The 10,895-nt window shown below is 45.4% G+C and overlaps 3 protein-coding genes across 3 annotated transcripts; 2 read left to right on the top strand and 1 right to left on the bottom strand.

The window, feature by feature from the left end:
• Positions 1 to 44: 44 nt before the first annotated feature.
• LOC121599840 (multiple epidermal growth factor-like domains protein 10) lies at positions 45 to 2,066 on the bottom strand. Its single transcript, XM_041927929.1, has 7 exons — positions 1,931 to 2,066; positions 1,714 to 1,853; positions 1,429 to 1,564; positions 1,159 to 1,296; positions 731 to 1,048; positions 307 to 447; positions 45 to 249 (listed from the first exon to the last, which is right to left on the bottom strand). The coding sequence occupies exons 1-7, from the start codon at positions 1,989 to 1,991 to the stop codon at positions 173 to 175; spliced, it is 1,011 nt and encodes a 336-aa protein (XP_041783863.1). The 5' UTR covers positions 1,992 to 2,066; the 3' UTR covers positions 45 to 172.
• A 2,191-nt stretch (positions 2,067 to 4,257) lies between these two features.
• LOC121599472 (fatty acyl-CoA reductase wat-like) lies at positions 4,258 to 6,375 on the top strand. Its single transcript, XM_041927304.1, has 5 exons — positions 4,258 to 4,708; positions 4,796 to 4,930; positions 5,037 to 5,743; positions 5,823 to 5,939; positions 6,018 to 6,375. The coding sequence occupies exons 1-5, from the start codon at positions 4,481 to 4,483 to the stop codon at positions 6,274 to 6,276; spliced, it is 1,446 nt and encodes a 481-aa protein (XP_041783238.1). The 5' UTR covers positions 4,258 to 4,480; the 3' UTR covers positions 6,277 to 6,375.
• Positions 6,376 to 6,649: 274 nt separating this feature from the next.
• On the top strand, positions 6,650 to 9,139 carry LOC121599370 (putative fatty acyl-CoA reductase CG5065). The gene is made up of 5 exons (XM_041927116.1): positions 6,650 to 7,152; positions 7,592 to 7,726; positions 7,790 to 8,514; positions 8,574 to 8,690; positions 8,755 to 9,139. The coding sequence occupies exons 1-5, from the start codon at positions 6,928 to 6,930 to the stop codon at positions 9,008 to 9,010; spliced, it is 1,458 nt and encodes a 485-aa protein (XP_041783050.1). The 5' UTR covers positions 6,650 to 6,927; the 3' UTR covers positions 9,011 to 9,139.
• The last annotated feature ends 1,756 nt before the right edge of the window (positions 9,140 to 10,895 follow it).

Raw genomic sequence — 10,895 nt, 5'->3', positions numbered from 1 at the left:
TAATGTTTGAGGAAAAACAACGAAAATCAATTGAAAAACGAGCAAACAAGCGTCTTCATATCTTTATTTCCATATGCCACAGGAAACACAACAATCAAACTACGAAATGAAGATAAATACAAAGAAATAAAGAATACAAATATCACATCAAGAACGGCAAGATCTCTCTTTTTTATGACAATGCGCCCAAAAGGACACCGATGACGACAAATAGCAGTGGGGTTGATGGTACGGGGATCATTCCGGTATCTGAAAAGAGGTTAACATTGTGTAACAATCCTATTTGTATGCCTGTAGCCCACTTACTAGCCTTGTAGCAGATGTTGTTCTTTTCCACGAAGCCGGTCAAACACACGCACGCGTTCATGTAACATTCCATCGACTGTTCGTGCGGTCCGACGTGGAATTGGTAGCAGTTTTGGTCGTCATTGCAGCTGTCTCCGTGTACTGAAATGTAAATTTAAGGAAAGGAAATCAGATAGTCTGATAATGTTTGACGTAATTTTAATCGCCTCAACAAAGCGAGCGATTACTTCACAGCAACGTCAAAACATTGCGTCAGAGGAGCCGTCAATTTCGCATCCACATGTAGGAGGGTATTATTACTTCACATATTAACCGCCCCTTAGCTCATCTCTTAGATTTAGAGATCTCCAAAACTATGATGCAAAAGTGCATCTTCTCTCTTCCCGCACCCCCTGTAATGACCACCTTGCCCCCTTGTACCTACCGATTTTTCGCTCGCAAACATTCTGTACCGCCTGCTGGCCGGTGGTGGCGTTCGTCACCGGGAGCGGGAACTGGAAGTGATTGCTATCGCAGCCGCATCGCTCCCGATAGCAGATCGAGCCGACCCCGAGCGAGGCAATGCACTGGTTCGTGTCGGTGCAAGGTTGATCGAGTGCGGCCACCGCCAGGCAGCTACTGTTGGTCGCATCTGCCACAAAGTCGACGCCGCACAGGCATTGCCCGGCGTGGCACACCGAGTTGGCCGTCCCGTTCGCACACTCGTCATCCGCTGCGCAAGGCTTCGTGAGGTTAGCAACCGCTGGGTGGGAGGGCGTGGGAGGGGGGAGAGACAATAAACAATAACAATACACGTGCAGAGATGAAGAGACGTTGAGCGATCATACTGTGGCATCACACTGTTACACGCACCTATGATTGAGCGGCAGGCTCCCTCGTGAAGCACAAAGTGTTCCTGACACTGGCAAACCTGTTCCCGGCAGTCGGCAAAGTGGTCGTGGTTCGAGCACTGCTCGTTATTCTCGCACTCGCCACCCAGCTGTACCGATTCTGGTGACGTGCACAGGAAAGCAAGGGCATCCGAATGAAACGAGGCAACCAATGAAAAAAAGCAAGCGATAAGTAAGGTTAGGGACATCCCCAAGCGCGCGTGTGTGGCACGCGTACGCCGGCGGGACTTACTGTAGACGCACTTCCTGTCCTCCCGGCTCGGGAGAAACCCGTCCTTGCAGATGCACCGGCGCGTTTGCTCGTGGCAGAACGAATTCGCTACCTGGCACGGACATTGACCACCGATGTGGTTCGACACTCGGTTAACCTTCACGCGAGGGCGAAAAATGGGATATACACAGTGGGAGAGAGAGAGAGAGAGAGAGAGGGAGAGATCGATCAGCAAACCTAGACATAAGCCGGCGTTTGATTGGGAATAAAAGGAAGGGATGCGAGTAGCAAGGTCACGCTACTTACCAGCGGCCGGCACTCGGTGGCATTGCCGTTCTGGGACAGGTCAGTGCACCGGCAGTGCTCCTCGATGCACGTGGAGTTAACAGTCGCGCTGCGAAACGGCTCACAGTCCTGGTCGGTTTCGCACGTCAGCTCCACCAGATCTGTCCACGGGACGGGAGAGTGGGTCGGGTTTTTACTAGGCTGTTAAAAAACAACCGAAAGAAACCCTCATACTTACCGCTCGATCGGGCAAAATCGAAAGCGAGCACGATCAAGAGAAGCACAGCAAATCGGGCCATTGTGTCAAGCGGCAGCAGCGGGCAAGTCCTGTGTGCGTGCGGAGGAGCGATGGACGACACTGATCATGCCCGGAGTGACCTGTACATCGATTGAGGAGGTCAGTGATTGATCACGATCTTATCGTTTGTCAGTTAAAGGCGACAGAAAGGCGTTATGCGTCAACCAGAATGTGTCAAAAAAAAAATTACTTGAAAATATAAAATTAATATCAAAACTAAAAATTAAAATCATTTTGTTTTACTATAACAGATAAACTGGTTTGACAAGTACAGGAAATAGCTGGTTGAACGGTCCCCATTTGGTGGACGGTATTTAGTGGGGAGGGCCATAAATTATGCCACTTAGTTTGTGCCGCCCATCGCCCTTAAAGATACACCGGGGAAAAATGCATGATTGCATCACAATGGTGCAACCCATGCCTCTCAGTAGGACATATTGTTGTTTTAATGTTGTTCCTCATTTTTAGTCACTGTGATGCATTTAAAAGGGCTTTGCTGAATGAGTTTAGATAGTATGTGTATTAAAAAGGTAAGAGGTTTACTTACTTAGAGGGTAAAAGAAAACAATATCAAAAAGGACCTTAGACGTCAGTCTGGTCAGTGATCTGTTCAATCTGCAAATGCCATAAAAAAGCGATTTAAATGCTACATGTTAAGTTAAGATTTATTCATGTATTTATTTATTTTTACTTATAGATGCCAACGCAGTGAACATATGTCAAAATATGTTGTTATTTGTTCTAACAGTTTTGAGAGACTTTGGCTCCAACGGAGTTCTTTCGCCTCAATGTCAAAATATGTGGCGGAATAATTTAATAAATAAACCAACTAAATTGGACAATGTGCTAACAGTCTCAACAGTAAAAAATAAAAATAGCCTAAAACACAATGGCGATAATGTGAAAAGCATATGCTAACATTTAGTGGATATTCGTAGTGATATGAGCTATTCCATGGTTGGTTTGAATATTCGTAATGTATTTTATGGGCGACAATATCTATTAAGGATAATTAATGAAAATATGAGGCGGTTTCCAATGACCGATCGATGACGACCGATAGTTCATTCTGTGAAATGATTCACCGATGAACAGGTTTTTGGTTCGTTTTTAACAAAAATTTGTCCACTGATGGACCGTTGAAATTCATTTTTGTTCGTTTCAGAGTCATTATAGTTCATTTTGGTTCGTTGATTATTAATTTCATGACTTTTTTTGTATCCTGGGTCGTGTTATACATATAACAGAAGCATTTTTGTTCATCAAGTTCATCGCAAACTATCGATCATCATCGATCGTTGGTCAGAAAGGGCCTTCATATCTGAGTATCAGAGTATGAGTATCTGTGGATTCAATATATTCGAAGAAAACCGTTTTTCAATTTATATTCTCAATATATAACAATCTAGGAAAAATAAACTCATCATAATTCGTTTAAATCGTATTTTATAATATCATAAACATACTCATTATCTTACCAAGAAATAAATATTTGAAATAAGTAATGCCCGCTTCTTGGAACTTATGAATCTTAAGAATCACAACTAGCTATCATATAGGATATCCATGACACTCAAGGTGTCAAGCAAGCCAATCATGATATAATGGTTTATTTATATTTAACTAGGAATGTCCAAGATGTGATAGCTATTAAGAGAAATTACCTTTGATTTAAGACAGTTTAAAGAAACGAATGAATTCAGTGGATGATGTGATAACTATTAAGCGGAATCAACTTTGTTTCAAGACAGTTTAAAGAAACGAATGAATTCAGTGGATCCATATGTACATATGATCTTTGTGAATATAATATATGGACATTTTCAACTTCGTCTTTTCAGCACTTGTTAGTTAGCTGTTAGGTTTAGATTTAAACTATAAATTTAATTGATGTTAACACCTTGCAGATAGTTCTATAATTTTGACTAGATTAAGTTTCTATGCGAGATTTGAACCCATGACACTAAATACAGCAGGATCACACGACCATGCCAATAATGTCAACAGACCGACGTCCCGCGAATACTGATCAAAGCAAATCACATTCGGAACAACCTGCCGATGAACAAAACAACAATAATTCCTCCTTTTTCACACGCAGATCCACCCGCGGACACGATGTGCAACGTTGGGGCAGCCCGTGGTGGGATAACAATGACGGGCGTGAGAATTAGCAACCGCGCTTCTCCCGCATGCAACAGGTCTCACCAATTCTTCTGCCCAGGAGCCGATCGATCAACAACAAAACGTGTTGCTGCGCCCCACAGACCCACTAGTCGGACTGGGTCGCGCGCGGGATTGTGCGTTGCGCAAATGCGTACCTTTATTTCCGTATTGTGCGTAGTAGTATAAAGGCTCGCTCCAGAACGGAGACTCCGATCAGTGCTTTTGCAGCCTTCCGGTGATCGGTAGAATTCGAAAGTTTGAACTGTGTTTTTAGGCAAGAATCCTGAATAGTGGTTGTGCAGCAGTTGTGAAAAGTGTAGTACGATGAATACGGAAACGATCGATACGGGACCAGTGCTGGAGGGTGCGCTGAATGTGGCCGAGTTCTATCGTGGCGCGACCGTGCTGGTTACCGGTGGCACCGGCTTTATCGGCAAAGTGTTGGTGGAGAAGCTGCTGCGTTGCTTTGAGGTGAAGAAGATTTTTCTGCTGATCCGGCGCAAAGGGAACGTCAGTGCGACGGATCGTCTCCAGCAGATGCTGGAAGGACCGGTTAGTGTGTGATTCTGTTTTTCTTTTAGTTTTTAGTTAACGTTTTTGTGAATCGTGAGCGTGATCGGTTTTCTGTTCTTTTTGCAGATCTTCGACACAATCCGTAGCACGGCACCGGATGCGAAGGAGCGCTTTGCAAAGGTCGTAGCAATGGATGCCGCATTCGATCGCGAGGACATTGTGGATGACGTCGACAAGACGAAACTCTGTAACGAAGTGCAGGTGTGTGTGTGTGTGTGTGTGTGTGTGTGTGTGTGTGAGCGAGCGTATGTAATTTCCAATCCGTTTTATCCTAAACCGTGTTCAATCTTGCTCCTAATAACCACAGATCGTTTTCCACGTGATGGCCTCGATTCGGTTCAACGAGGTGCTGGACGAAGCGATCGCGATCAACGTCACCTCAGCGCAGCGGCTGTACGCCCTCGCCAGCTCGATGGCGGAACTGCGCTCGATCGTGCACGTGTCGACGTTCTACGCGAACTGCGATCGGCCCTACATCGAGGAGCGCATCTACGACGACGTACCGTACGGAGGGCTCGAGCACATCCAGCTGTTCTTCAAGAGCCTCAGCGTGGAGGAGAAGGAACGCATGACACGGGTGGTGCTGGGCGATATGCCCAACTCGTACGTGTTTAGCAAAAAGTGTGCGGAGGCCATGGTTGGCCGCGAGTTTGGCCATCTGCCGATTGGGATCTTCCGGCCGCCGATCGTGATCTCGAGCTACCGCGAGCCGGAACCGGGCTGGGTAGACTGTTTCCACGGTGCCACCGGGTTGTGCGTGCCGGTCGTCCTGGGCAAGACGATGTGGTACTATGGGAAGCCGGAGGTAAAGCCGTTCATGTCGCCGGTCGATCATACGGTGTCGGGAATGTTGGCGGCGGCGTGCGACATCTACCGCCGACAGTGCACCATTCTGCCGGTGGAAAAGCCGGTCCCGGTGTATAACTTTACGTTCGAGAAGAACCGGTTCGCTTATGGCGATATGGTGGAGCTGGTCTGCTCTGGTTTGCCGAACGTGCTTGATCGATGGCTGAGGTACGATCGATTTCTTAACGAGCGTATATGTTCCTTCTCAAAATAATATGTCTTTCTCTCTATTGATCTTCTCCCACAGTCGCATCAAATGCCGCATCAGTCCTTGGAAAATATTTCCCCAAATGCTGCTCTGGCTGATGACGCTCCAGGCACGCATTGCCGATGAAATTTTGGCCTGGTTCGGCAAGCGGGGCAGGTAAGAGCCTTTTCTTTCCATTGATTCCAATGAGCAGGAACTCCAGAATAACACATTTATTCGTCCCGTACGATCTAGCAACGTGAAAATTGTGTCCGCCATTACGACACTCTCCAACGCGGTCGAGTACTTCCGCTGTCACATGTGGACCATGGACAACAGCAACGTGAAGCGGATGCTGTCACTGCTATCCCGGGACGACGCCAAGAGGTTGGACTTTGATGGCGAGCAGATCGACTGGCGAGACTACCACAAATCGTACGCCAAGGGCATTGCGATGGAGCTGATGAGGAAGAACGATCGCCGGAAGTCGTCGAAGGCGGCGAACAGAGCTTGAGCGTCTTTGTGCATGTGTTGTTTATGATAGGTTAATAATGTTTGATTATTTATCTTTTTTTATTTATTCATTATATTCTTACAATCTATTTGTTTACATCACGACAATAAATCTACAAAGTTAATAAAGCTTTGTCCTACATTTGAAACAACGATGTTTATTTTTGCTATGTTTCCCTTTCAAAATAATCCGCTAGGCGCTACGTTTGCAAAATATTTCTATTGCGCAACTGTATTTATACTTGTGCGACGAGACGTACATTGTCGTACGTGTACTATCAAAATCTTTCGTTTACATTTGCACAGATGTTTCGTCGTGCGATAAATGTGCCAAGTTCGAACTGGGCTGCGAGAGTACACTGGGGTGTCTTGATTGAATTTCTACCAGTTTACATTGAGAAACTGTTGGCGACATCGAGAACATAACGGACGGAAGTTAACGGAAGCTAATCCATCTAGCGTCTCACCTAACAGCGCCTTATAGAACGATCAAGGATATCGTCGTATAGCTATATAGAAGCGAAACACAGGAAACTGTTCTCCAGTTGCGTTTCAGAACTCTTCGCTTTAAGTTCCGTTTGTGTGTTTGTGCTAACAAGCTGAGTGTGACATCGAAATCAACGTGATTTAAACCACACACAAAAACCCCAACATGGATATCCCAGGGAGTACTCTCACAGAATCCAGCAAACAGTTAAACGTTTCGGAGTTTTACCGCGACGCCGTGGTGCTCGTTACCGGCGGTACCGGCTTTCTCGGCAAAGTGCTGGTGGAAAAGCTGCTCCGAAGCATGGCCGTCAAGAAGGTGGTGCTGCTAGTGCGGGAAAAGCGTGGCACCAGCGTACCGGAGCGATTGCGTCAGCTGATTTCCGATCCAGTTAGTATCCACCGTTTCCATGATTGCCAGTGATTAGTGTTGGGTCGTGTGGGATTTCAACAAGCTTTGATTGTGTCTAAAACTGATTGCTTTCGTCGGTAAATTATAGCGTGTACGGTTCCATCAATGGACCAGTGGTGGTTCATTGACCGTAGATAGCGCAAAGCGTATGCCTCATCCGATAAGGCAAGGATACGGCAAACAGGTTTACAGTTAATGGGCGATCGACTTGGGCGGTTTGTAGTCGCGTTGTCCTTGAGCAGATTTCATTGCATAAGTGAAAAGGAAGTGCGTCTAACTGCAGCTAGAAAAGCGAAGGGCAATCGCGCACTTGGCGCATGACGAAATGGCAATGGACAATGTTAATTACAATGTGTTTCGTGTCGGTGTTGTGACATTTTGGGTCTTATATTTGCTTTGATGTGTTTTTGTTCTGCAGATATTCGATAAGATACGAGAGTCTGAAGTGCATCCCAGCAAAGTGTTCGCAAAGCTGGAAGCCGTTGAGACGGACTTTACGACGGAGGAGTTCGTCAAGGAACCTTACAAAACGGATCTACTCAACGAGACACAGGTAAGATGATCGGCAATTCTTCCAGATCTTAAAGAACTGCTTACCAATGGTTTTCCTTTGAAGATTGTTTTCAATGTCATGGCTACGGTAAGGTTTGACATGTCGTTTCAAACCGTTTTGGACACCAATGTGACCAGCGCCGAACGGTTGTACACCTTCCTACGGCAAGCGCGCCATCTGAAGGCGATCGTACACGTCTCCACCTTCTACTCGAACTGCGACCGAGCCCACATCGAAGAGTGCGTGTACGACGACATACGGTACGGCGGCTGGGATCACATTCGACGCATCCTGCAACCGCTGACGGAGGCGGAAAAGGCCAAACTGATGCCCTCGATCATTGCCCCACTGCCCAACAACTACACGTTCAGCAAGAAGTGTGCGGAGGTGATGATACAGAAGCGCTTCTCTGACCTACCGATCGGTATCTTCCGCCCACCGATTGTGACGCCCGCCTACCGAGAGCCCGCGCCCGGATGGGTCGATAGCCTGCAGAGTGTGACAGCGTTGTGCATTCCGATACTAAAACAACGGCTGCTTTGGTACTACGGGGATCCTTCTGCGTGTCCGGCATTGGCACCGGTGGACTACTGCATTGCCGGCCTGATCACTGCCGCCTGTGACGTGAGCCATCGGCAGGAGGAAAAGCGTGTGCTGGAATCGTTCGATCGACAGGGTGCTGAGCCACCGGTGTACAACTTTTACTTCGACAAGCAGCTCATCTCCTGGCAGCAGTTTATTGGACTTGTTGGGGCGAGTCTTCCGACCCATAGTGGACGACTGTTTAGGTGAGAATGTTTTCTTTACAGAACTATCAGAATAGCAATTAAATTGAAACTATCTTCAGAAATGTTCGTATGCGGGTAACCCGTTGTCGAATTCTGTCGCTCATTACGTTCTGGTGGATGTACCTTCAAGCCTACATTGGGGACCTTTTCCTAACAATTCTCAAAAAGCCAAAATGGTACGTATAGATCTCGCTTCAAGCTCATAGGATATTTTACAGTTTGATCCGGGTTTTTCTGCAGTAATGTTAGAATGGCGACGGGTCTGAAAATGGTAGCCGACGCCTCCGAACACTTTCGATGCCTCACGTGGACAGCGCGAAACGATAACGTCAAGCGCATGAGGCACTTGCTTTCCAGGGCGGATGAAGCAGTGCTCGAGTTTGATGTCGATCGAATTGACCTGGTAGAGTACTACAAACATTATACGGCCGGGCTGTTTGATCTGCTGAAGAGAAAAGAGCTTCAGCGAATACAGAAAAAGAAGCTTGAATGTTAAGCCGATTCGAACGATAAGTCTCTTAGTATTAAGAATAATTAACATGTCATTATATTGAATAGGATGGATACATTAAAAATAAAATTGTCAGACTGTTATTATATTTAAAAAGGCTTATGGCGTCAGGAGCCGCAAAGTCTGTATAGAAATAAATAAATAAAAAACACACACACACATTACGTAGACTTTACTTTCACCCAGATGTGTTGCGCCTATAAGGTATGCAATATGATATTCTTATGGTGTCTATTGTACATTGCTCGACAATACCTGGACATTTTTTATATTTATTTACTACAATTGAATACAGCTAGTTACATATTACAGTTTAGTTTACAGATTGTTTACATATTATCTTAGAAAATCGTTCTCATTAAATGTAAAAAGTTGTGTTTTTATAATTCTAATGAATTGTTTCTATCGATAATTCCAATTATAGATAATCTTAAAATTAACAAAAAATAATAAATCAAGTCACAAACACCACGTTCACTTTGCATGAATTTTAGGAAATATTAGTCGCATCGCAGATTAATGAATTGGCCTCTGCACTTACTACTCTATTCCAACAGTAGAATAATTTATTCGCTAACTCAAATGACCTCCAAAGTGTTGCCCATACCGCGTCACGTGTTTTTCTTACTCTTCCTTTCCTGTATAGTGTATCCGAAATGCTTTCAAATCCTCCTAACGAGGGCGTGTCCCGGGAAATGATAAGCACGTGGAAGGTGTAACTCTACACTCTAAAGACCCAGTGACATCATTTCGGCGCATTATATCATACCAAAGGTGCTATGAACCGTCCTCCTCCTAGTACAGTTCCTTAGATATAGATTTAGAGGGCTTCAACTGATAACTGGCGTGTATTTCCAAACGACAAATGACTAATCCATCCATCAAAAAAGCGGTCGTGACAAAACCGGTAACCGAGCAGCGCTTGTAAGCCTATCTGTTGACCAATGTATCACACGCGATAAGATAAAAAATGGTTCCGATGTTTGATTCGTGCGTGTATTAATGGTTCCGAATGCTTCCGGTGCATCTTGCCCAAGGATAGAAACGCTTTATGATGTAAGTTTAAAAAAGGAAAGCAAAAAACTATTTTGTTTTTTTGTTGAGCAAAAATACTCTATTTACAGCCAATTTCATCATATACGCCTACATGTATGCAATGGGCTGTGACTCTCCGCTTCCAGGAACGTACGAATAAATTTTCTCCAAAAATCAATTGTTTCGTTAGCAAATTTCTCACTTTAAGCACTCATCTTAGGATTACTTAACCAAGTAATCCGCTTCAGTATAGCGACTGCCTTATCGATTGCAGCATTCGTTCGGTAAAAAGCGCAGATTGTTAAAAATAAAGTAAAACCAATTATTAACGCTACTTTCGGTGCATTCTACAAACAATTGAAGATCACTTTGCGCTAGAAAATTATCGACTCTCGATGGGAACCGGGGTTACAAGCATTAATTGGTGCGAAACAATAAACATCCCGCGCCGGGCTCGTCCACCGCTGCTGCTTCGTCGTCGCATTTCTTCGCCGCATCTATTTCTGGGGGCACCTCGTCCCGGCACCTTCGCAGCTGATTGTAGGTGACGTGTTTATTTATGTACCACGCATAACCACGACCAAAAAAAAAGGAGAGCAAACATGTGCCGAAGCTGGACGGGTGGCGGCACACGTGCGTCATACGCAACCGCCGCGGATGACCCGACAAGGTATGTATACACCAGCCTCTATACACCAGCACCAACATGGGGAGAAAAGGAGATAGAGTTTGAGAGTGAGTGAGAGAGAGTGAGAAAGGTAGCAAAGATACCGCATTGAGGGATTGTAGGCCAAACGGTTTTTGCGCGAAAGTGAAACCAACAGCGCCAAAAGGT

The sequence above is a fragment of the Anopheles merus genome, chromosome 3L, assembly GCF_017562075.2.
Source record: "Anopheles merus strain MAF chromosome 3L, AmerM5.1, whole genome shotgun sequence".
Classification (NCBI taxonomy): domain Eukaryota; kingdom Metazoa; phylum Arthropoda; class Insecta; order Diptera; family Culicidae; genus Anopheles; species Anopheles merus.
Note: the sequence above shows the minus strand (reverse complement) of the source record. Positions and strands in the feature narration are given on the sequence as shown.